The 27,048-nt window shown below is 34.9% G+C and overlaps 1 protein-coding gene across 12 annotated transcripts in view; it reads left to right on the top strand.

The window, feature by feature from the left end:
* Window positions 1–3,213: 3,213 nt before the first annotated feature.
* The window catches only part of DYNC1I2 (dynein cytoplasmic 1 intermediate chain 2), a 54,717-nt gene continuing 30,882 nt past the window's right edge, over window positions 3,214–27,048 (top strand). For 3 of the 12 annotated variants that reach the window (XM_042243725.2, XM_012133854.5, XM_060409770.1), the window contains exons 1-6: window positions 3,214–3,358; window positions 4,790–4,906; window positions 7,088–7,205; window positions 18,060–18,150; window positions 23,788–23,847; window positions 26,221–26,336. In XM_042243725.2, the coding sequence (XP_042099659.1) occupies window positions 4,799–4,906; window positions 7,088–7,205; window positions 18,060–18,150; window positions 23,788–23,847; window positions 26,221–26,336 (493 nt within the window). In that variant the 5' untranslated portion in view covers window positions 3,214–3,358; window positions 4,790–4,798. Of the gene's footprint in view, window positions 3,359–3,467; window positions 3,597–4,789; window positions 4,907–7,087; window positions 7,206–18,059; window positions 18,151–23,787; window positions 23,848–26,220; window positions 26,337–27,048 lie in introns of those variants that run through there. The other 9 variants (XM_012133864.5, XM_012133845.4, XM_060409769.1 and 6 more) reach the window with 3 other exon arrangements.

Genomic DNA, 27,048 nt, shown 5'->3' with positions numbered 1-27,048 from the left:
GACCAGACTCCATGAAATAATCTTGGTTACTCTTCCAATGAAAGGAGGAGATATTCTGACCTTTTAAAAAAAAGAAGTAATTTCAAGCCTATAACTTTTTCTCCTTAGGGAACAAGGCAACTGTGCTGTCTCTCATCACTTTATTCAACATTGTACCAGAAATTCTAGCCAATTAAATTAGGCAAAAAAATAAATAAATAAAATATGTGTAAATTGGAAAGAAGTAAAGCTATCTCTATTCACAGGTGACATAACCTCATAGTAAACAGAAAATCCTAAAGAATCTACAAAAAAAGTTGTTAGAGCAAATAAATGAATCCAGCAAAGTTTTAGGCTGCAAGATGAACACACAAAGCTCAGCTATATTTTATACTCAATGAACAACCCAAAAAGGAAATTAAAAATTCAACATATTTACAAGAGCATAAAAAAGAATTCAATAATTAAATAAAATTTAACCAAGGAGGCCAAAACCTGTATATTAAAAACCAAAACCAATGAAACCAAAAATAAGAAAAATATATTGAAAGAAATTAAAGAAGGACTAAGATATTCTATGGTAACAGAAGACTTTGAAAGGTCACAGACTGGAAGATACTAAGACAGCAGTACTCTCTGGAGAGTTCTTATTATAAATGAGTGTTGAATTTTGTCAGAAGTTTTTTCTGCATCTACTGTGATGATCATATGGTTTTTATTCTTCAGTTTGTTGATGTGGGTGTATTACACTGATTGATTCGTGGATACTGAAAAGTCCTTTCATCCCTGGGATAAATTCTGCTTGATTGTGGTATATGATCCTTTTAGTATATTGTTGGATTCTACTTGCTAGTATTTTGTTGAGAATGTTTACCTCCATGTCTGTCAGTGATATTGGCCTGTAAATTTCTTTCTTTCTGTGTGTGTGTTATATCTTTGTATGGTTTTGGTATCAGGGTGATAGTGGCTTCATAAGAGTGAGTTTGGGAGTGTTCTTTCCTCTGGATTTTTTTGGAAGAGTTTCAGAAGGTTAGGTGTTAACGCTCCACTAAATGTTTGAGAGAATTAACCTATGAAGCCATCTGGTCTTAGATTTTTGCTTGTTGGAAGTTTTAAAATTATAGTTTCAATTTCAGTATTTGTGATTGGTCTGTTCATATTTTCCATTTCTTCCTGATTTATTCTTGGAAGAATGGACCTTTCTAATAATTTGTCCATTTCTTCTAGGTTGTCCATTTTATTGGCATAGAGTTGCTTGTAACAGTCTCTTGTGATCCTTTGAATTTCTGTGGTATCCAGTGTAACTCCTCCTTTTTTGCTTCTAGTTGTATTGTTTTGAGCCCCCTCCCTCTTTTTCTTAATGAGTCTGGTTAAAGGTTTTAAAAAGAAAGAATGGCAGTTGTTGCTGCTGCTGCTAAGTCACTTCAGTCATGTCCGACTCTGTGTGACCCCAGAGATGGCAGCCCACCAGGCTCCCCCATCCCTGGGATTCTCCAGGCAAGAACACTGGAGTGGGTTGCCATTTCCTTCTCCAGTGCATGAAAGTGAAAAGTGAAAGTGAAGTTGCTCAGTCGTGTCCGACCCTCAGCGACCCCACGGACTGCAGCCTTTCCGGCTTCTCCGTCCATGGGATTTTCCAGGCAAGAGTACTGGAGTGCGGTGCCATTGGCTTCTCCGAAAAATGGCAGTAGTACTCCCTAAAGCAGTATACAGATTCAACACAATCCATCCCCAAAATCCATTCGGCCTTTTTTTTTTTTTTTTGCAGGAATAAAGATAACCATCCTAAAATTCATATGGAACTTCAAGGGTCTCCAAATAGCTAAAACAATCTCAAAAAAGAACAGTGTTGGAGGTCTCACACTTTCTGATTGCAAAATATACTACCAAGCCACAGTGACAGAATACTTCCACGATTCCAGAAGTTTCCTTTTGACTCCCTGACAGTTACTCTCTCTAGCCCAACTCAGGCAACCCCTGGCTTGCTTTTTGTCATTGTTTAGGATTCTGCTTTGTCTAGGGTTTCACAAATATGAGATCAGTACATAGCCATTTATGTCTGGCTTCTTTCACTTAGCATGATGTTTTCAAGACTCATTCATGCCATTACGTATATGAGTAGTTCATTCCTCTTGGTTGCTGAATAGTATTCCACAGTATGAATGTATTACAATTTTATCCATTCATCAGTTAATGGAAATTTTTGTTATTTCCAGGATTTATTTTTTTGTTTGTTTTTTTACAGTTACATTCAGCTGTATCAAATTGTGGATTTCTTTTCATTTATCCTGTTTGCAACTAACCAGAATTCTTGAATCTGTGAATTGGTGATTTTCACTAGTTATGGAAAACTGTATTTTCATCTGAAATTGCCTCTACTCTACTCTCTCTCTCCTTCTCATCTAAAATTTCATGAGATGTTTGTTAGACCTACTCCTCCTATCCTCCACGTTTCTAAATCTTTCTTACCTTTTTTTTTTTTTTCTCTCCATATTGCATCCTAGATAGTTCCTTCAGGTACTACCTTCTAGTACACAAATTTTCTCTTCTTGACTTGTTCCTATATTTCCAGGTCCCTGGCTGGAAAAGAGTACATCATATTCTTATCGATTCATTGATTGCAACAGTAATCATTTTATTTAGACTCAAATAGACATTCCATGTGTACATGAAGAAATTAAAGAGGAAATATAGCAGAGGTTTTATTGTTAATTTTCATAACTGCAATAATCCAGCTAATCAAGTTTACAACCATGAATGCTTGTGAAAACTGAGTAAAGATTTACAAATCTTTTTATAATTAAAGACAATTTCTCACATTTTTTGACAGTAAGGTTACACTACATTTTCAAATTTTAGATTTTGTATTATAGATTTTGCTTAAACCTCTATAAGGTGTATTTTTCTAATACTGGTATAAATGTTTTAGAAATGTTCACCAAATGTGCAGTGTAATACATAGGTTCACCACTTTTTAAAATTAGGCCAATGTGGAATCAAATATCTTAAGATATAACACATACAACATTGTGAGCACTGACCAACCAAGGAGACTACATTAAAGAGAACAGCTGGAAGCTTGTCTCTGGAATCTTGAAGGCAGGCCTCAAAGCGAACGCGAAAGACTAGGAAACACTACGCATCCCAGCATGCTTTGCGACTACCGTTGACTACAACCCCCAGAGTGCATTGCTCGCCGAATGCCGATTTCCCTCACAGCTGGGGCTTGTAGTTCTCTTTGGAGCCAATCCGGCGAGGGTGGCGTTTTCTTAGCCGGCCCAAGGCTATTAGGCTAAGTCGTCCAGTTTCTGCAAAGGGGAAACGCTTCGGGTCCTTGGGTGGAGTCTTTGTCTCATCTCTTGGCTACTGCTTTACCCAGGTAAGTGGTAGAGAGGCTGCTCCTCCCCGCAGCTGCCTTGCTTTCTGGGAGCGCCTTGGCTGGGGCGAAGCCGTTTGTCTCTAAGCTCTCGCCGTAGCAGCCGCCGCCCATCCCTCTTTGTGTGCTGGGGCAAGCCGCGGAGCTAGTGGCGGCGGCTGTTGCTGTTGCGGGAGAAGGAGAGGGACGTTACCGGGAAGTTGCTGGCAGGCGGACTCTTCCCCATCCCGCCACCGAACAGGTGGGTGGACTGCCCTTCCGTCTTTCTGTCTGCTGTGTCTCGCGTCGCACCCCTAAGGGCGGCTTGGCCTGCGGACAGTGCCGCCCAGCCCAGCCCAGCCCGGCCCGGCCCTGGGAAGGAGAGGCGGGGTGAGTCAGGAAGGCCGGGGCCTCGACGAACCCACTCCCTTCTCTCTGGACCCTTCGGAGGGGCCCCGAGAAGCCTTGAGGCTCGTTCGAGGCCACCTCCCCAAGACGCCGCGCCCTCTTGGTCCATACCCAGGGGAGAAGTGACTCCTTCACGCCTTGCTCACCCGGTGTGTGTTAGAAAGTACGCAGACGCGGAGATTGTAGCACAAAATTCCTGAGACTTTCTCTTTCTTGGAGTTTTAAGAAAGTGAATGAATGTGTCAGGCCTGGAGGCTCCGGCCTCTCGCAGGTTGAGCGGTTCTGTCAGCTGTATGCAATTATTCAATCAGACTTTGTTGCTGGGCTTTGACTCAGTGTGTTAGAGTCGTTCAGTCATGTCCGACTCTTTGCGACCCCAGCATACTTAAAGTGTGTGTGTGTGTGTTGTATAGCCCGCCAGGCTTCTCTGCCCTTGGGATTCTCCAGGCAAAAAACTGGAGTGGGTTGCCATTTCCTTTTCCAAAGGGATAGAATCCTGGTCTCCTGTATTGCAGGCAGATTTGTTACCGCCTGAGCCACCAGGGAAGCTCTAAGTACAGTTGATAGTTATTGATGGTATATTTGTGTTTTGCTTCTCCATAGTATTACTATTGCATGGTAGTTTTAGAATTTGTAGGAATTTTCTGTCTGACTGCCGGTTTTATCAGATTTCTAGGAGTGAATGCAAAACTGGTAGCAGATTTGCTGTGTCTTAGAGCTTGGCTTTTAATGGCAATCCATGTTCTCTGTTTTAAGAGCCAGAGACATTGTGTTAAATTTGAGCATGTGAACATTAAAGAGTTTACTGAGTGCTAATTACTGTGCTCAACTGTGAATATTTCCTGTATACATCTGTTTATAATGATTTTCAGGTCTTAGTAGTAGATGGGCTTCTTTTATTTTAAAAGTAGAGTGTACATGTTCTCGTTTGATGACCTTGAACTACATGGCCTTTCAAGACAGTTCTCTTCTTGAAAGACAGAGTTTTGAAAGAGTGCTCCTTTTACCAATTTACTGATGATTGTAAATGATTGTATGCTTCTTAAGGTTGCAAACATGTCTGACAAAAGTGAATTAAAGGCAGAGTTGGAACGTAAGAAGCAGCGGTTGGCTCAAATCAGAGAGGAAAAGAAGAGAAAAGAAGAAGAAAGAAAGAAAAAGGAAGTATGTTTGATTTTTTTTTTAAAGATAATATAAGATAATTGGATTTTAAGTGCTTATACCTTTAATACTTTCAGAATAGTTGAAATTCCAGCAGTTGTGACTGCACATATAGCACTCTAGGTGAAAAGCTCAATATACATATTTAGTCTTCGAGGAATATGTTTACTGTATAAAGGGGCATCTGCCTTGTAATTACTGATAAAACATGATATACATTATAACTTAGTTTGGACTTTGAGCTTATCTGAATATTTTACCAGTCAGAACTGCTAGTTGTCAGAATAAATAATGGCAAAGAGAAATATAGACTAGATTATTAATTGATTAAGGGATTACTTAATTGATTGTCTCTCCTTTGTCATGAGTTGGTCATGGAAATATTTTTACCAGGTAGTGGGTTTGATACTATCATGAGGGTGGGCTAGATACTTAGATCTGACTTTTGGCATCACCATTTTATTATGTATGGCAAACATACATTGACCCTGAGCTAGAGATAATTTTGCTTGTTCCTGTCTTGAAAAGTACATTTGTCCCTATGAAACCTGTGTAGACATATTTGTATATTTTTATCTTCAGTGTTTTAAATGGCCAGTGTTTAGATAGTTTGTTTCTAATGTGACATTAGTATGAAGTTTTTCTCTGTGATAGCCTGAATCAGGGGCCCCCAACCTCCAGGATCTAATGTCTGGTGATCTGAGGTGGAACTGATGTAATAATAATAGAAATAAAGTGCACAATGAATGTAATGCGCTTGAATCATCCTGAAACCATTCTCCACCCCCTGTCCATGGAAAAATTGTCTTCCACAAAACTTGTCCCTGGTGCCAAAAAGGTTGGGGACCACTGGCCTTAATAATAGCCAAGACTTCTTGGAATCTCTTAAGGGAAAAGAGAAACCAAAGGTACAATTTATATGCAGCATTGCTGTAATGCTGTAAAGGCCTACAATTGAAGAATTTTCTAGTTTATTCTGAACCTTTTTGTGATCCATTACTGAAAGAGTGTTGGACCTTTAGGTTAGCTATTTGATTAAAAACTAAGTGATAGAAGCATGAGTAAGAGGGGCAGAACCATTCCAAACTAGTACCTGTAGTCACAAACCCTTCAGAACTGAGGGCAAATTTGGTATTTGTTTTCTAAGCATGGCCATAAGTGGCCGTACAGAATATCTATTACATGATTTAAATCTAATTTAAAGTTTATCAAACATTACAAGAGACATTAAATCAGTGCTATTAAACAGTAAGTCTAATTGTTATATATCGATACAGTGTTTACTTGATAATATAGTCTCTTTGGCTATTTTAATGAAATTTTCTGATGACTCTTTTAAGTTAAAATGGTATGATAGAATATTATGACTAAAGTTCACTGCTGATAATTGTATGAGTAATGGTTGTCTTAGCTGAAATAGACTTTTGAGGTTGTATACATAAGACTTTTCCCTTTAAGGCTTAAATTTCCCTTGAGATGTTGAGAGTATTGATCTGAGAATATTGAGGGTTATAACTGGAAGATTTTGCTAAAACTATAAATGGCTAAAATAAAAGTTGGTAAAAATTTCAATAATGAAAAATGTTTTGTGCTATGCAAGAGTAAATTTTAATTTTACCAAACCATGAAAATAAGACCAATAGTTGATAAAAAATAAAAACAAAACCTTTCTCCAGATGAATTTTTGACAAACATCCTCTACATAAAGTTGCATAAATAAGATGAAGACTACATATAGAAGTTTGAGGCGCTTGTACTTTTTCAACAAATCAAATTGTTCATTTACTTAAAATTTGTTATGTCTTAAATGATAGTCTGTATTTTTTTTTTTCATAGCATTGTGATATTTATGTATTTGTGAGATTTCCACAATTCTTGACCATGGATAACAATTTCATATTATAAATTAAATAGAAATTGTACTTTTTGAACATACCTGTTCAGAGTGTTTTTGTGAGAACTTCTTGATTACATATAAAAATGAATCAATTTAATACATATTATTTAGAGATTTTTACTAAAACTCTCAGAATGATTTTCATTTAGTGACTATAATGTGTATTCAAAACTAAGCCCACCTCCAATTGTATACAGTGTTAGCATGTTATTTAAAACATACGTATTTTTGCAAATAGAAATGTTTCATACCATATGTAAATTTAAGTTTTAACTTAAAAAATTTAGACTGATCAGAAGAAGGAAGCAGTTGCTCCTGTGCAAGAAGAATCAGATCTTGAAAAAAAAAGAAGAGAAGCTGAAGCATTGCTTCAAAGCATGGGTCTAACTGCAGAATCCCCCATTGGTAAGGATAAGATTATACCTGTTAATAAAAGAGAGGCATAGATCTTACTCAGCTCAGATATACATGAGATGAGTGAATTGATTTAATGTATTTTGTATATCTTTCTTATTTGTGCCTCATAAAAAGCATTAATCTTATAATTTGTGTGGAATTAACTTTTTTCAGATGTGTTAATACATAGTTATTTTGTTTGTTCAGAAGAGCTGCAAGACTATATTTATTAACATAAACCAACTGACTTTTCTTGTTAAATCAGTAACTTATTTCGACAGACATTTGAACTAGTTTTCTGTGCCATACTGTGTTAAGCTCAAAGATGAATGTGATTCCTGATCTTCTTAACTCTATACAATCCTTTCTATAAGTTAAAGAGAGGTATAGTGAATCAAAGTTCTAAAAGTGTACTGATGTTCAAAGGTATAGGAGTGGAAGGAGAAGCCTATAACCTTCTGCTGTCAGTGCCAATAAGGGAAATAATATTGGTAGCTGATTTTGGCAGCAGTTTGACTTAATCTTGTTCTTTTTCTGGACTCTTCATTTTTATAACAGTACTAGACCAAAAAGCTGAAATAGTAAAAGTACTGAGGACAGTCTTGTTACATACAGACATTAAATGCTTGCTTAAAATAATTCTGAACTGGGTGCTGTTACATTGTATTTTAGTTTGATGTGGCTTTTGTCATTTAGAGACCTAAAATTTCAGGGTTAGTTTGTGGGCTAATTCCATCTAGTCCAGAGGACAAATAACAAGGGAGTACCTGCTGTTTGCCTAGTTGTGAATGGTAACATAACAGTCTTTAATTATTATACCTTATTAGAATTACTATTTCTAAAAAATTTTAAGGTGAAAAAAGCTGGTCACTTTCATGGTTTGGCTTCATTGTTATTTCTTTCAGCTTACTGTGCTGTGCTTAGTCACTCAGTGGTATCCAACTCTTTGCGACTTCATAGACTGTAACCCATCAGGCTCCTCTATCCATGGGGATTTTCCAGGCAAGAATCCTGGAGTGGGTTGCTGTGCCTTCCTCCAGGGAAGTTTGATCCCAACCCAGGGATCAAACCCAGGGCTCAAAAGCGCCCTCACATTGCAGGCGGATTCTTTATCATCTGAGCCACCAGGGAAGCCCAAGAATACTGGAGTGGATAGCGTATCCCTTTTCCAAGGGATCTTCCTAACCTAGGAATCAAACTGGGGTCTCCTGTATTGCAGGCAGTTTCTTTACCAGCTGAGCTACCAGGGAAGCCCTTTCAGCTTATTTGTCTTTTTCTTATTGATAAAATTTGAAGGTTGATAATTTTTATGTCTTTTGTTTAATAAACTTATGTTGCATATTGCAATTTTTAAAGTAAATGAATCAAAACACTTTTATCTTGTTAAAAAAATAATACCCTAGAACCTAAACCAAGTTGCTTGTTTGCTGTATAGGCTTTAAGTGATCATTTTTTTCTGAGCCTTTGGCTTTGGTTTTCTCCCGTAGGATTTTTTTTTTCTTTTCTATTCTCTTTAAGACTTTAGTTTCACTAAATTCACTTGCTCATATTTCTCAATTTATGGCCCGCCTCCATCATCTATTCTTGAATGTTCTTCAGTTGTGTGTGTGTTTCTCCTTCGTTACCCATCTCCAATTCCATTCTCCTTCACAGTCTTGCATTAAGTACTGATTCTTGGGTTTTTAACATACATCCTTTTGATTAGTCTGGCATGTGTAATTTTTCAAGTTTTTATATATCTGTGTGTGGATATGATTTGTGTGCATAAGTGGTATTGTGCTCTGTGTTTCACTTTGTTTTTTCCTTTTTTTCAAAGCAGGTTTGTATTTGAGATTTACCCATGTTCTTACATATACATCTAGTTATTTATTTCTGACTGATACATAATATTCTATCATATACTATATTTTCCTTATCTGTTCCCTAGTGATTTCTTCTATCTCTTTGCTTTGCTTTCACAAGCAACACTGCAAAGAATATATTCTTTTCCCTTGAAAGGACTGTGGAAGAGTTTCTCTGGAATATATGCTGAAGAATTGGCTTGGTATGTTATTGTAGACTTGCATTTTTTAGGTTCTACTACTACTCTGAAGAATAACTAAGTTTATACTTCTGCTACCAGTGTGTGAGAAAGTAACTGTTTCACTGTATCCACATCACTTGATATTATCCAACTTTCTAATTTTTGTCTACTTGATGGGTGTAAAATAGTATGTCAAAATGTTTTAATATACATTTAGCTGTTTACAGTGAGAGTGACCATTTTTTCATTTATCTACTTTTCACATTTTCTCTTCTATGAATTGCATATTCATGTTCTTTGTCCATTTACCATTAGGGTTCTTTATTTTGCTGTAGGAGTTCCTTGTATACTTAAGAGAGGACTTCTTTGTTTTAGTCTTTTAAAAAATACCTTCTCCTAGTTTATTATCTACAGTATTAAAAAAATTTTTTATTGAAATATAGTTGACTTAAAATGTTGTGTTAGTATCAGATTACAGCAAAGTGAATCAGTTATGCCTATACATATGGCACTCTTTTTTAGATTCTTTTCACATATAGTTCGAGTACTGAGAAGAGTTCCCTGTGCTATACAGTACTATTATGTATATGTCAGTCCAAATCTCCCAGTTTATCCCTTCTTTCTTCTCCCTGGTAACCATAAGTTTGTTTCCTACATCTGTGACTCTATTTCTGTTTTGTAAATAAGTTCATTTTTGCCATTTTTTTTAGATTCCATATATAAGTGACATCATATGATATGTTTTCCTGTCTGCCTTCATTCAGTATGACAGCTTTAGGTCCATGCGTTCTGCTGCAGATGTCATTGTCTTGCTTTTTTGTGGCTGAGTAATATCCCACTGTGTATATGTACCACATCTTCTTTACCCAGTCCTCTGTCAGTGGACATTTAGATTGCTTCCATCATAGTATCTTTTATTGAAACAGAATCCTCCATGTAAAAGAGTTATTCATTTGAACGCATTGGGTCTTGGTTGCGGCACCTGGGATCTTCTTTGCATCATAAGGGATCTTTGCTTGCAGCGTGTGGACTCTCTGTTTTGGTGCTTGGGCTCGGTAGTTGGCGCACACAGTCTCTCTAGTTGTGGCACACGGGCTCCAGAGCACATAGGCTCAGTAGTTGCAGCACAGGGCTAGTTGTTCTGGAACATGTGGGATCTTAGATCCCTGACCAAGGATCGAACATTTTGATATGTTTAAATCTTTTAGTAGTGGTCAGATCTATTATAGACAACCCCTCCCCCCCTTTTTTGATCTTCTTTTAAAAGATATCCTTTCCTATTTTGAGAATACAAATATATTCTACATTTTCTTTATTATTTTAGCCTTCACCTTTAGATACTTAAGTCACATTTTTTTAATATAGTAGAAGGTAGGGATCCGACCTAATTTTTCTCCATTTAGTTATGTTATTTAGGGTTTTTCTATGTATGCTTATAAATGAAATTTGCCTGTAATTTTCTTTTGCTGTTCATGTTCCGTGGCCACCATGGTTATGGTTTTAAAATAAATTGGATAGCTTTCTCTTTTGCTGTTTTGTGGAGCAGTTGTAAAAGATAGATATCGTCTGTTCCTTAAACACTTGGTAGAACTCAACTGTAAAACTATCTGAGATTATGCTTTTTGTCCCCAGAGGATAGTGGAGAGCAGGAGTTATTCACCATTTCAGTTTTTCTAATGGTTATAGTCTATTCAAGTTTTTTTTCTTATATCAGTTTGATTTTTTAAAAAATAATAATAAAGGTTTATTATCACTCATAGTTTCTGCCAGTCAGGAATTTGGTAGTGGCTTAGCTTGGTGGTTCTGGCTCGGGGTCTCTCATGAGGTTGAAGTCAAGATCAGTCAGAGCTGCAGTCATCTGAAGGCTTGATTGGGGCCTGAGCATTTGCTTTACCAGCCATATGATTTGCTCACTCACATGACTAGCAGGTTGGCTTTGGTTGTTAGTGGGCGGCTTGAGTTCTCATCTATGTGGGCCATTCCATAAAACTACCTGCTTGAGTATCCTTCCAGCATGTCACCTAGCTGCAGTGTGTCAGCAGTCCAAAGAGAAAGAGAGCTGGAAAGAAGCTATCCTTTTTATGACTTACCCTTGGAAGTCAGAGAACATGGCTTCTGCCATTTCCTGTCTATTGGAAGAGAGTCACTAAGTCCAGCCCACATTCACAAAGAATTTTGACATTCTTTAAAAGCCCCAACTATGTATGACAAACTCATGGATCTCCTCATATTTTGAAATGATCATATGCTTTTTATTGCCTTTTAATATGTTAATATAATTTATATTGTTAGATTTTCAAATGTATAAGCATGCTTACATTTTGGAATAAATCCATCTTAGTTATGAGAAAATATTTTTCTTACATAACACTAATATTTAGGAATTCATCTATAACTCAGAGTCAGGCCTATAGTTTTTTTCCTTTTACTGTATTTCGTCTGGTTTTATTATAATGATTATAGTAATCTCATTAAGTGAGTTGTGTAGTTTTCCACCTTCTGTTCTCTCACAGTACCTAAGATCTTTCCAGTATTTATTTGAAATTAGGCCTGGAGAATAAAGAATACAGGTGAAAGCATTGGCTGTCAAACTTTCTTGCTAGTAACAATAAAAATAGTTTCTGTATCATAACCTGGATGGATACTTGTTTTTCTTTTCACTACAAATGTATTAAATATTTTTAAATCATAGAAGTATGAAAACACCACTAGAATGTTCAAAAGGATTTATTAAAAACATCAGTCTGGTTTTAGCTAAAATGGACTTTTTCCCCTTGGAAAAAAAGATTCTACTGAGAAGAATTAGTTTTTTTAAAGAGATACAGCTAATAAGACTGCTCTTAGCTTCTCTTTGCTGATAGATTCTTATTTATTTGATCATTTGATTGTTTTTTTGTCAGAGGTCCTTGGGAGCAGTGATAGCATGTTAATTTTTTATCCCCGGTGTCCACTGCAGACTGGATGCTTCAATGATTGTTCAATTATTATAAGGTCATATGTCTTTCCACCTAGTAAGACTAATAAGAGCCATCTGCTTTAAAAACAGTAACAACAAAATCTTGTTTAAATTTAAGCAAAATGCATAGTGGAAATTGAAATTTGAATGTTTCACAAAAGAAATATGGCTTGATTACTTTTTAAATGAAATTTAAGTGGCCAGTCTTAAAGTTAATTTTAGGCACAATTTTCAAGGCATATTTTATCAAATGTGGAGTTAATAAACACTGATCTCCCGCACCCCCCCAAAAAGTGAATCTTTTTGAATGTGTGACTGCTGTTTTAACCATCTTACAAAGAGATGAAAACAGATTTTGTCAGTTGTTCTGTAGCCTGAATCTATATCAGTAGGGCATAGTATATTGATTTTATATACTGTGATAATCAGTTTTTTATTAGGAATAAATGAAGTTTGGTAGTCAAAATAAGTATAGCTTCATTTATCTCCCTCTCTTGTAACTTCCAATATTTTAAATCGGATTTTTCCAGTTTTATTGAGAAATAATTGACAGATGCATCACTCCACAAGTTTAAGGTGTACATCATGATGGTTTGATTTATGTGTATATGTAATATGCGTGTGTGTGTACACAAACACACACACACAGTGAAAGGATTACTACAGCAGGTATGGTTAAAATCTATCATCTCATATAGATAAAAGAAAAAGAAAAAAATTTCTCCTAATGATGAGAAGTTTTAGGATTTACTTTCTTAAAGTTTCCTATGTATCATACAGCAGTGTTATGTATGTGTTAACTCTAGTCATCATGTACAACATTCCCTAGCACTTATTTATCTAATAACTAGTAATTCTGATTTTTAGATAGAATAATTTCTGTTATCAAGTCATTTTTTTCAGGTTTAGCTTAATTTTAACAATTCCTTATGGTATTTTAATGCTATAAAATTTTATTGATTTCTTTTAGAAAATTTACCTGTACTCTGAAACATTAAAAAGAATAAAGGAAACATTTAGGGGAGATTAGAGGAGGGATTTAATGCTATCAGAAGAAGGGATCATAGGAAAGGAAGAAATTGCTATTTCAGAAAATTAAAGTTTAAAGCATCATCTTTCAAGACAAAAAAGATAAAGTATGAAAACTTAACAGTTATTTAAATGTTAATATTCCAGTCTAGAAACACTTACAGCCACAAGAGGGCATTACTGTGTAACTTAGCCTTTGAGTGCCAAGTATCATAGATGAGCTATGTTTGGTTATCTCAGAAGCTCATTCCTCCCGTTTGTGGTCTGCCAACACTCCCTACATTTACTTTCTTTGGCTGTCCACCTTTTCTGGGTTCTTCCTGGCAAGAGCTCCTTCTTGCTAGAGACTTCCTTTGAAAATAATTGGGCTGTGCACCATCCTTGTTCATGTCTGTGACTTCTGTATAGTTCTCAGTGGTTGACTCAAAGTTAACTCTGGTTTCTAAATCTAGGTGCATACCTAGGTCCTTTGTGGTTTTATTTATTTTTTTTTTTCCTTTGTGGTTTTAAAATTTCTAGTTGTTTTCTTCATAGACCAGTTGGCAGCAGTATTAATTTTATGTCCTGGGAAGGAAGGCCAAGCTCTAGGCTAGTAGGAAAGGCCTTCTTAGTTCTTGGTTAGCTTTTTGTCGTAAAGAATCAGTGTCCCAGCCTTCCAGTATTACTTGCATGATCGGTGTGGTTAATGGGGGTAGATTTGTCTTTCAGTTTACTTCACATTTCTTCCTTGGTTTTTGAAGAAAGGGTTAGATCTCTCTGCTCTAAACTTCTAAGAAACTTAAATTCATTCATCTGATTCTTATATGTTAATATTAAATCTTTTATTTTGTGCCATTTTTAAAGCCTTATTTTAGACTATAGACAGAACTGTACGGTGAAGGTAATCCGATTGAATCACTGTTCTAATCATGCAAATCATATTTCAGGTATTTGGCAAAGGCTAATTAATAAAGCTTATGTTATTTCTAAAGCTGATTGTACTCTTAAACCATTTTTTAAAATGAATTCTAGAATTAAGTCTTTGCTGAAATTTGAGTGGCTATGAGCTATTTAGTTGGTTTTTTTTTTTAAGCCTTCCTGAGTGCACACGTTTATTCATTTTTGGGTGTTTATTGGAGGCTGGGAGTATAGTGACATTGCCTTAGTGCGCAGATACTATATTCTTTGACATTTCTAGACTAATTGGGTTAAAATAGGGTAGTCACCAAGTAATGCTTCCTTTCCCTTTTTTCCTGTTTACATTCTTCCTTTTTCAGTGATGGTCATCTTCTTCTTCTTTTCTAGATTTGTCCCTTCTGTGGTATAGATTGATGCAAGATGAGTTTGGTGGGCCAGATAAAACTTTGAGTCCTTAATGAGTGTCTTTATCAGTTGATGTGAAAACTGTCTTTTGGTTGAAGGAATAGTTCTGGGAAAGAGATTTTTGTCTGGTTACAAACTTGAAATTGTGATTTATTTTGCTTCTGGCTGAAGATCTGTGATAATTTGATTGCATCACCCCTGTGATTTATTTTTTATTTCTGAAACTTTTATTTGAGAATTGCCTAGTTTAATGTGTTTGCTTATGTATGTATAATTACTGTTTAACCTGTTTTCATAAAACATTTGAGGTAGCATTTTCTTAACACAGTCTTAACTAGTTAAGATACTGGCGAGGAACTTATTGATTAGAGTTAAAGTCACCAGAAAGGGGAAAAAACATTAACTGGAAAAGAATTTTATAATGTATCACAATTCAGTTCAGTTCAGTGGCTCAGTCATGTCCTACTCTTTGCGACCCCATGAATCGCAGCACGCCAGGCCTCCCTGTCCATCACCATCTCCCAGAGTTCACTCAAACTCACGTCCATTGAGTCGGTGATACCATCCAGCCATCTCATCCTCGGTCGTCCCCTTCTCCTCCTGCCCCCAATCCCTCCCAGCATCAGAGTCTTTTCCAGTGAGTCAGCTCTTCGCATGAGGTGGCCAAAGTACTGGAGTTTCAGCTTTAGCATCATTCCTTCCAAAGAACACCCAGGACTGATCTCCTTTAGAATGGACTGGTTGGATCTCCTTGCAGTCCAAGGGACTCTCAAGAATCTTCTCCAGTACCACAGTTCAAAAGCATCAATTCTTCGGTGCTCAGCTTTCTTCACAGTCCAACTCTTGCATCCATACATGACCACTGGAAAAACCATAGCCTTGACTAGACAGACCTTTGTTGGCAAGGTAGTGTCTCTGCTTTTCAATATGGTATCTAGGTTGGTCATAACTTTTCTTCCAAGGAGTAAGCGTCTTTTAATTTCATATCACTATTTTTCCTCAAATCTTTCTTTTATATATACTTAGAAAAATTATTTTCCTAAGCCTAAAGTTGAGTATGTAATTTTAAAAGCTAAAAATTTCTTCTTTGGAAATCTTTAATATGAAAACATTGTAGTACCTCACTATAACTCAATACACATATTTGTGCTTATGCTTACAGCACAGTAGACAAATCACTCTTGCTGCTGCTGCTAAGTCGCTTCAGTCATGTCTGACTGTGCGACCCCATAGACGGCAGCCCATCAGGCTCCCCCGTCCCTGGGATTCTCCAGGCAAGAACACTGGAGTGGGTTGCCATTTCCTTCTCCAGTGCATGAAAGTGAAGAGCGAAAGTGAAGTCGCTCAGTCGTGTCTGACTCTTAGCAACCCCATGGACTGCAGCCTACCAGGCTCCTCCACCCGTGGGATTTTCCAGGCCAAGAGTACTGGAGTAGGGTGCCATTGAGATGTTACTTTTATTACTATATCAGTTGGGACTTAAGGGGAAGCCTCACAGTGAGAGTTGGACAAAAAGATGAGGAAAAGCTTAACCTAAGAGAAGTTCAGTTCAGTCTCTCAGTCATGTCTGACTCTTTGCGACCCCATGGACTGCAGCATGCCAGGCTTTCCTGTCCATCACAAACTCCCTGAGTTTGCTCAAACTCATGTCCATTGAGTTGATGCCATCCAACCGTCTCATCCTCTGTTGACCCTTCTCTTCCTGCCTTCAATCTTGCCCAGCATCAGGGTCTTTTCCAATGAATCAGTTCTTTATATCAGGTGGCCAAAGTATTGGAGCTTCAGCTTCAGCATCAGTCCTTCCAGTGAATATTCAGGATTGATTTTCTTTAGGATTGACTGGTTTGATCCCCTTGCAGTCCAAGGGACTCTCAAGAGTATTCTCCAACACCACAGTTCAAAAGCATCAATTCTTCGATGCTCAGCTTGCTTTATGGTCCAACTCTCACATCCATACATGACTACTGGAAAAACCATAGGTTTGACTAGATGGACCTCTTTGTTGGCAAAGTAAGAGAAGTTAGGGGACATTGAAGTTCTTGTACTTCAGATACAAGTCATGTTTGGCTACTTTGAGTTATACATGCAGCCCCTAGCACAGTACTATCCACATGTGAATTATATAAAGGCAGTCTGGTTTTAGCTTTGTTTCTGAGAGATTTTAATTGCAAAATTATAAACCTTTTATTATGTTTTTATGGTCTTTTGAAATTTGAGCAAGAATTAACCACAGTATCTCAGGAAATCAACATTCTAGCTATGGTTTTTTTCCTTCTAATCTTCCTGTGGGTTTCCAGTAGAATTTGGCATTGAAAAATAAGGTTGATCTATTCTGTACCTATGTTTAAGATATAAATCATCATACTATTCTTGTGCATTTTGTTAGATTTTCAGACCCACTGTTTTTACAGAAGCATGTGTAAACATTTAAACATAATTTTAAGGATTCAGTGAATGTGACTATTCCAAAAACACAGACTTTTAATTAAGTGCCTATTTCTTTAGATTGGTTCCTACATAACTAGGAACTTAACCTTCTTTTCAGTAAACTATTAAAAGAAGGGCTTGCAGTTCAACATAAAATGTATTAGTCACTTGATATTGTACATTGAAAAATTATTTTAAAAAGATACTTGGGGTTGGGGGCATTTATGGTAAAATTCAACCAGAAGATGGCAGTGATGATCCTCTTATACTCCCTCAAATGGTAACCAAAAAGTTTACAAGTGTAATAACATGAAATACTCATGTTCAACTTTTGGTATCTAATGTTAAAAGTAACAAGTTAGGGGAGAGCATTTGCTGTTTGTTTTATATACTATGAAAAATGTATATTTTTCTATAAGAAGGGATTAAGAATATTTTGGGTGTCTGTATCTTTGTCTGTACACTTCAGTTTTTTCTGAATACTGGGGTAAGGAAGTTACCATTCAGCCTTGCCTTGTTTAAGTTGCATGCATCACTTTATGTTATGCATCATGTCTAGAAGGCATGTTGTTTTATGGCCTGTTTGCATTTTTCACCCAAATTGCTGGAAACTAATGAACTTTTAAAGGAGTCATTCCTTTACTGGTAGTCATTTCTCTAAATTGGCTCTTCTTTATTTATATTTTTGGAGGGGAAAATTATATCATTTAAGACATTAATTTTTTTTTTAAAGAAAAGATTGACAAAAAATAAATGATCTGGTGATCTTAAAAGCAAAAAGTTAGAAAGGGGAGAAGGAATGCTTTCCTTTGAAAATTAGTACCCACATTTGGTGTTGGCCGAGATGAAAATGCATCCTTTCATAATCTTGCCTTTTTTTTTTTTTTAATATAAAGCCCAAATGCATTTTGCCAGAGAAATTGCATGAATTGTCAGCATGCGTTGTTAACTTTGTCTTTCTCCTCTTCTTTTACCGTTCATTTTCATTCATGTACTTTCGTTTTTTGGTTTGCCATTATTTTTTATTTTTTGTTAATTACTTCATATTAAATTACTTTTGAAACATCATAAGCTGAGCAACCTCTGCGTGTAGTAACAGCGGATACCTGTCTATTTCACTATTTAGTCCCTCCTCCTATGTCTCCATCCTCCAAATCTGTGAGCACACCAAGCGAAGCTGGGAGCCAGGACTCTGGAGATGGCGCCGTGGGATCTAGGTACAGTAATTTTCTTTCAATATTTTAATGACAGAATGCATTTACTACCCAGTTACTGTCAGTGGTATAGAGCGACTCTAAATAGTTATGTTGAGTTAGTTGTAACATTTTGAAATCTGAATGACACAGAAATTGTTGTAAATTGGGGGGAAATTTTTTAAAAACATTATTTTACTATCACACTTGATTAATTTAGCTACTGACTAGTTAACTGATTTATGCTGATTTTCTTATATTAAAAATAGAAGTGTTCATTCATTAAATTATTTTTTCTATTTAAGCAGCATTGTATTGGTTATTATGTGAGCGTTTTGGGTATAAATAGTATAAAATCTCTCTTATGCTTAATTTCTATTTGGTAATTAAAATAAACAGTTCGGTTAAACAGCCTAATTCTATTCTATTAAGTTATTCTAATTAGGTAGAAAATAATAATGCATAAAATATCAAGAATAAGGAATAATTGCTAAGGAAATATTGAGTGTTTACTGGCTTCAATAAAAATTTTAAAAAGTATTTGCTGGCTTGAGGGCATTATGCTAAGTGAAAGAAATCAAAGGGAAAGACAAATACTGTATGATCTCACTTATAAGTGAAATTTAAAAAATGAAACTAGCTTATAGATACAGAGAAGAGATTGGTTCATTTTTATTTTCATTTTAAAAATTTTTGATGTTTGCCAGAGGTTGGGGAGGTAACGGGTAGGCAAAATGGGTGAAGGGGGTCAAAAGGTACAAACTTCCAGTTATAAGATAAGTCATGGAGGTATAAATGTACAGCATGGAGACTGTAGTTAACAGTTCATATATATATATATTAAAAAACACCTTATGGTGGTTTAGTTGCTAAATGATGTCTGACTCTTGTGACCCCATGGGCTGTAGGCTGCCAGGCTCCTCTGTCTATAGGATTTTCCAGGCAAGAATACTGGAGTGGGTAGCCATTTCCTTCTCCAGTAGTTAACAATAATATGTTGTATATTTGAAAGTTGCTGAGAGATTGGGTCTTAAAGAGAAAGAGAAAATCATAAGAAAAAACTTTGTAACTATGTAAAATGGATGTTAACTAGACTTATTGTGATCATTTCACCATATATACAAATATTAAATCATTATGTTATATACTTGAAACTGATATTATATGCCAGTTATACCTCAATTAAAAAAAGTCGCTGCCAAGTTTTCCTGAACTTGCATCTTCGTTGTAAAACAGTATCTCACATTTGTTTTATCATCCTGCATACATGTTGGGACTTGATGTTCAAACATTCAGTAAGATTTCAACTTCTTTGCAAATACCATACTGAGAAAAGTATTTCTCTTTGTCACACTCCCAATAATACCCAATCTTTATTTAACAACATCTTACATTTTTATTTCTTATGGCAACTGAAATGAGACTAAACATAGCCAGTTAAAAATCTTTATTCAGAATCCTTATTTTGGGCTAGGAAGTTAAATGTCTACCTTAGGAAAACCTAAACACACCTTTTAATGAGAAGTAAGCTAAGAAGTTTTATCTTCTTTGTGCCCAGGCACCTCGATTGAAGTTGCAAACAAGTAATGAGTATCTAAAAGACAAGACAAAAAAGAAGAAAAGGGGCTAACTAATCCATAAACTCAGTCCTTTAATCAGTTTCTGAATAATCAAGTTGTCATTAACAATTAGAAGACACAAAAGGCTCACTAGTCTGAATTTGAGATGTGCTTTCCAAACCTGTTCTGTTTATAGAACCGAAACTGCAGATTTAAACAATACTCTTTTTGGACGTTAAGTGACAGGATAAAAGAATATATTATAGATTAAAGGCTGAATTTATTTAGTCTAAATTCATTTTTAAAGGCTAAATTTGTTTCATGCTTTTGTACTTCTGTATTTTTATACAAATATGTTAGTATTCCTTTCCTAGTAAAACAAAGGGCATTTTCAGAAGGGTTTTATTTTCCCCTTATAATACATTACCAAAGTGAAAGTATTTCCCAAGGTAAAAAACACAAAAAATTTTATTAAATTTCCTTACTTGATATTATATATTATTTTAATGCCTATACTGTATTGTGTTAATTCATTGTTCTTGATTTTGAACAGGAATAGAAAGGTTACTCTAATCCAGCATCAGCTAGTTTGCTTTCAAAAATACTATGTAGCATGTATGCAAATTAAAATATGACCACCTGAGTTTCATTGGAAAACCTAAAGACTATTAGACCCAATTGGAATATTGTAAATTGGTATAGGAAGTAAATAACTGTTAAGAAATATGTTTATTTTGTTAGAATGCATATTAATTGAATTACCAATTTAATGTTAAGTGCTATAGGCTGTCAAAGAAAATAATGTTCCTGGTCCTTGCCTTCATGGAACTTGGATTTTAATGCTCATTAATTTACATAACTTAAATATAGTATTCACTGTATTGAAAAATGGAGAAGGCAGTGGCACCCCACTCCAGTACTCTTGCCTGGAAAATCCATGGACGGAGGAGCCTGGTGGGCTGCAGTCCATGGGGTCGTGAAGAGTCAGACACGATTGAGCAACCTCACTTTCACTTTTCACTTTCATGCATTGGAGAAGGCAATGGCAACCCACTCCAGTATTCTTGCCTGGAGAATCCCAGGGACGGCGGAGCCTGGTGGGCTGCCGTTTATGGGGTCGCACAGAGTCGGACACGACTGAAGCGACTAAGCAGCAGCAGCAGCAGCAGCAGCAGCAGTATTGAAAAATCCTAAGAATAATGTGCTAGATTGTGTTTAAAGTGTAGATTTGTAGATGTAAAACAAGAAAACGAGTATTTGAGTATCTTTAGGGATACGTGTTTTTATTTTTATTTTTTAAATTATGAAAATATGATAACATTTACAGGAGACTTGGAAAATACAGAACAAAGTTACATATAGTTCCACTATATTGCAGTTTTTAAAAATACGTATTTTTAGTTGGAGTTGCAATGTCAAACTCTCAAAAATTAGTAGAATGAACAGACAGAAAGTAGAAGGATATACTAGACCTGAAAAGCACTATGAACCAATTCAGCATAATTAAAATTTATACGATTTTCACACAACAGCAGGATACAAATTCTATTCAAGTTCCTATAGACTATAGACCTGGAGACACTGGAACATATCCAGGGACATAAAACAAGATGCAAAAATTTCATGGTCTAAAGGTATTGAAATCATACCTGTGCTCTCAAGTCTGTTATCACTGTGAAATTATGTTAGAAATCATGATCAAAAGATATAACAATCCACATATTTTCAAATGCAGTGTGACAGTTACCAAGAGAGATCTTTGACTTAGCTATTGAAAGCCTCAGTAAAGGTAAAAGACTGAAAGATCACACAGCGTGGTTGCAGAGAAAAAAGCATTTGAGAAATTAATTCAAAATGAGAAATTAATATCAAAGATACTTTTTTAAAAGGATATTTGTTTTTTTATTAGAGAATGAGTATAAGATTAATGGGAGAGAAAAATAAATTCTTTTTTAATGAGATGATATCTTTTTAGTCTTAATATATATGTCATCTCCTTTGAAAACCGAAACTAATTTTTAGTTGTTAATTTTCAAGAGGACTAAATATTTCACTTTTTAATATATATGTACACACAGCGAGAAAACTATGAATTCCTTTAAATCATCTTCAGATTCCATAATAGAGAAATAATTAATATTGTTGATTAATTGATGATATTGGCAGTGAAGTAATCGCATTTTAAAATATGTGACTTTTTAAAAGAATGCTAGAGTCTGAGAAAGAAAAAGAATGGATATAAATTGAGCTGGCATGATGATAAAAAATAAACAGCAAAATGCATGAAGATGTGTGAGATGTATAAACCTATACACTCAACTCCTTTAGCTGGCTAAGACAGTCGACGATTTCTGCACTTGGGGAGTAGGAAAAAAACATACTAGTCGTTACCAAGTATGATATCAAAACATCTGAATCACAGTTTCTCAATGCCAAAAGTTTCTATTCGGCCTGGTGGTAATTTATGAATAAGTACGTAGGAGGCCATGAAAAATGATATTTCTGTAACTTTGCTGATTGGCAAGTTGCATATCATTAAGATTCCAGTTTACTTTCTCTGTCACTTCTGTTAACTCTGAGATTTAGATAACAGTTATTCAATGAATAATCCATGCTCCTTGTTCCTTTTTTACATTCTTGATCAGTTTATCTCTTGGGCTTTTGATTATATGTGTCAGGATTATATTAAAATTTTAATTTATATGTCTGGAGATGCCTTTAATATAATCCCGTACTTTGTGCAATATGTTTTCAGTACTGGCTCTGTTCTGAGGTAGAGTTTTACTCTATTTTAGACCAAAATGACATCCTTAACAAGGAGCTCTATGTCATTGGTAACAGCTCGAACTCTTAGAGAATGTAAAGGGTATGTACAGAACATTCCTTGGAGAGCATCTCATAGAACCTCTTCTGGTTTAACAAAGCCTGAGTTTGTTGCTATTCATTGCTTAGTATAAAGTAAATCTTCACTGTGGCCTCTTCTTTCTTTGTATACACACATTACCATTTAAATCCCAAAATCTTTCTTTATATTTTTAAAATGAAGCATTTCTCTAGTTCATTTCATTGCTTTTACTGTTAAGTTTATAGGCAAGTAAAGATTTCATTTCTTTTATTTAAATATTATAGTAGTTTTAGTTGTACGTTATAATTTGTTGCATAAATGAGAAACAAATATATTTGACAAAGATGGTAGCACTGAATGTATTGTGCTTAACTTTTTAATAGGGATTCTAGCATCATATGGTACTATACATAATTATCCTACATGTTGCTAATCTATAGGAGTACCAGTGTAGAAAGGACCTTTTATTCTAGTAATGACCAAATTTTCCTTAAATCTTTTGGAAAAGATCCCGTGGAAGTTGTTTACCCAATAGGCAAGGCTAAACACAACCAAATATTTATTTAGGATTGATATTCTCCAAAAGCTTAGTTAGTTTAGATAAATTCTTGGAACATCAAATATTTTTCCTGGCAAAAAAAAAGTCTGCTTTTTCCTAGAGACAGAAATCTTTGGTTGCTTTCTAAAGCAGATGACATGTAAGCCCAAGGCAGTGCTTAACCCATAAATTACATAAGGGTCACATTTTGGAAACTTAAGCTATTTTGTATCCCAGTGGAATAGTCTTTGGTTTTCTTACCAAAAGGCTTATGTGTTGACTCATTTCCTTTACCAATATGACAATTTCCTGGACACATTTAATGCTTTGGGCAAGATTATGATATGTTAACTAAGATGTTTTTACTAAAGCTTTTTTCATTAGGAAACTTCAAATTTCAACTATGTGTATAGCCTAGCTTGTTATCATCCAAAAATAATGTGTTATTTGGGATGTTGGATGTTTTGTCTGTTCTTATTCCTTATTTTGCAAGATTAGTTTCTTATAATCTGAAAATACTGTCTTTTTTTAACTATTCTAGGTTGTATGTTTGCATTGCATGAACTAAAGTGTTTGAGTGATATCGTGTTTTTTTTGTACTAACCGGAACATGTGGTTTTTAATTGTGAACAGTACTTTAGCTATTCATAGAATGTATTTGCTTGACTAACTTATGGCCTTTTTTGCTAATGCTTCATGGTTGTCCTACAACCATTTAGGACGCTGCATTGGGATACAGATCCATCAGTTCTTCAGCTTCACTCAGATTCCGATTTGGGGTATTGAATAGATTTATTACCTTCCCTCTTTTATAGTTAATTTGACTCTTTGTGAAATTGTCCTAATTTTATTTTTCTTAAATTTCTAACATGCAGATAATACGAAGAGTGATATTTCACTGTGACACCTCATTTATCCTCTGTCATTAGTGAAAGAAATACGTATCTGATTTTATAGGTACCCTAAGTCTAAATTACTTTTAAATGTCTAAATTACTTTTATTATTGCTCTTTTTTTGTAAGTTTTTCTACAGCGTATTACAAACTTCCTAAACTTTTAAAAATACATACTCTACATGCAATCTTTTCTAGGTTACTCAACATGAAATTTATTTTCCTATATTAAAATTTCCTGATGATATTTAAGGTTTTGAGAGGAACAGAGCTGTCAGTTTCTACACTGTGGCTCCAGATTGCTGTTGATTTATTCATTTATTCATTTACTTATTTATTCTGGTCTCCAGTGCAAACTATAAATGTTTGCTTCTGCCACTGTGCCTGACTCCGATAGCTCTTTTCCCTTGATAGTTTGAAGCTTCTAAAACATATGTCCCTATACCTTTAGAAATTATGTCTAAGAGTAAATAAGCCTTACGTGCATGCTAAATTGCTTCAGTTGTGTCCAATTCTTTGCGACTCTGTACTGTAGCCTGCAAGGATCCCCCATCTATAGGATTCTCTAGGCAGTACTGGAATGGTTTGCCATGCCCTCCTCCAAGGGGATCTTCCCGACCCCAGGGATTGAACCCATATCTCTTATGTCTCAGGGCTCAAACTCACATCTCTTATGTATCTGGCATTGGCAGTGGATTCTTTACCACTAGTGCTACCTGGGAAGCCCTTAAATAAACCTTGAATTAGGCCATGTAAGAAAAGTATATGGGCTTCTTGTATGTTAGCTGGAAGTCCTCTGTGTGTTGGCTGCCCCTGAGGCTCCTCCACCCTCAACTGCTTGCTTGTTCTCAAGTGGCTTTGGATAAGTAAGGTATTATCTCCCCAAATCTATCCCTAAATCTTATTTTGTTTGTTGTAGTATTGTGATTTTTATCTATTAAACCCTATATGTACTTAGGTTAGTAACTTGTTCTTAATGTTGTTGACTCAAGCACTTTTTTCAGATATGAAAAATAACTGAAATTATATTTCAGATACGAGTAATTTATTTTTCATATGGTTTACATCTTGAAAATTAGAATATAAAATTTATTTCAGATTTTGTTCTTAGATTGCTAAGTTACTTCAAATCTTACTAAAATTTTCCATTTAATTCTTTGATTATGCTTTTTTTTCTCTAAGCTATTTCCAAGGTAGAAAACACATGAAAAATCTCTTGTGGCCCACATTTGGGACCTTAGAGAAAATTAATTCTTTAAATGTAGTAATTTTATTGAACTTTTTGGTACAGGATTTTGAAAAGGATGTTTGTATAAGAACAAAGTTATATTACCAAATATATATATATATATATATTTCAAATGTCCAGCTTTATATTCTTGTAAGACAGATTCATTATTGAGAATTTTGGGAGTTTGGAAGCGTGCTATATTTGGTTTAGAATTTAGACATCTACTATAATAAAAAATTCCCCCAGATATAGAATAAAATAAATTTTTCTTTTGGTATATTTTCATTATCCACAACTTTCTTCTTCTGTTTGTCAAAAAATAATGTATTTCACTTATTTAAGATAGGAGTGGCTTGAGTAATTTCATGATATTCAGAAGATATGTAGCTTTAGTTTAAATCTAAAATAATCTACACAATAGTTTGTCCATGTGTGAATCAAGGACAATATTGATCACACAGAGATTAGAGACTTAAAGTTTAAATATTTTATTTTATAATCTAGATTGACTGTATGCTTCTCAATTTCTGCAAAATACAAGTAGAAAAAGTTGTTTTCAACAGAAAGTTATTTTTCACTCTTAAAGCTGATGTCTTCTAATGGTGAAGGGAGACTAAATGTGCTATGAGTGAGATTCATATATTTAACTCTTAACAATTCCAGAATCATATCCCTGCTAAAAACATTCCTCATAACCAACCATATTCAGCAGTCTACTTTGAAATTCCCATCCTCTTCCTCTGTTATTACCCACACATTTGTTCTAAGAAACTAAATTATTTGCCTTTTTAAAGTGAAAAATAAACACCTTGAATGATTTAGAAATTTCTTTTGTTCTTGTTACCTTCTAATTCTTTTGTTAAAATAAAGCCAATTAATTGTTTATTTAAATATTCTTGAATAAAACAGGGGTTTAAATTACACTGTTGGATATACGATATTTAATTCTTACTTTTCCCAAAAAACATGGTTTGATGTAAAGTGTATCATTTGTAGTGTTTGAAAGTATTTGTGTTCACTTTATTCAGACGAGGACCTATTAAACTTGGAATGGCTAAAATTACACAAGTTGACTTTCCTCCTCGTGAAATTGTCACATACACAAAGGAAACTCAGACTCCAGTAATGGCTCAACCCAAAGAAGGTGAGTATCTGTCCTTAAATATGATTGTCATTAATCCCCATGTTAAATAAGGGGATTCTTCTTTTTTTTCCTTTGTTGTTTGGCATATTTTCTTAGAGGAACATTATAAAAATAATGCTTTGGGTTTCGATATTTATGTATTTGCTCTTTAGAGTTTGAAAACTTTTTCTTGTAGAATTTAATAGAAGTATAAGCTATATGTATGTTTTTAATTATGTTGGCATAAATACAAATATTTCCATTCTCATTTTGTTGTTGCTATGTGCTGCTTTAGAAGCAAAAAATAAGAATGTTCTGTTTCTGTGTCGTGAACATAATTCTTCCCCAAATGAGAGTATATCCAATAGTAAATGAAATAATATAAATTATTTTCTTTGGTGCATGCTATATTCCTATATACTGCCAGTTATCTGTATTAATGAACAAATCTAGACCTAATTCATAAACTTCCTATTTTATGATCTAAGGGGTCTACTATGTTGATTATATAGCAGCCTGTAATCTCTGTGAAACAGAAGGAATATACATAGACATTATATTGAATGTGGAGTCTTTTGTGTCTTAAATCAAAAGGAGCTGACCATTTTTACAGTGGAGACTAATTTTAAAAATCTCATTGAATAGCTAATGATTTAAGCATAAACTTAATATGATAGTTCTTGTTTTTCCAGGGGAAGCTAATAAATTTATGTTTGATATAAAAGAACTTTAC

Source organism: Ovis aries, chromosome 2 (genome assembly GCF_016772045.2).
Source record: "Ovis aries strain OAR_USU_Benz2616 breed Rambouillet chromosome 2, ARS-UI_Ramb_v3.0, whole genome shotgun sequence".
In the NCBI taxonomy this organism is placed as follows: domain Eukaryota; kingdom Metazoa; phylum Chordata; class Mammalia; order Artiodactyla; family Bovidae; genus Ovis; species Ovis aries.
Note: the sequence above shows the minus strand (reverse complement) of the source record. Positions and strands in the feature narration are given on the sequence as shown.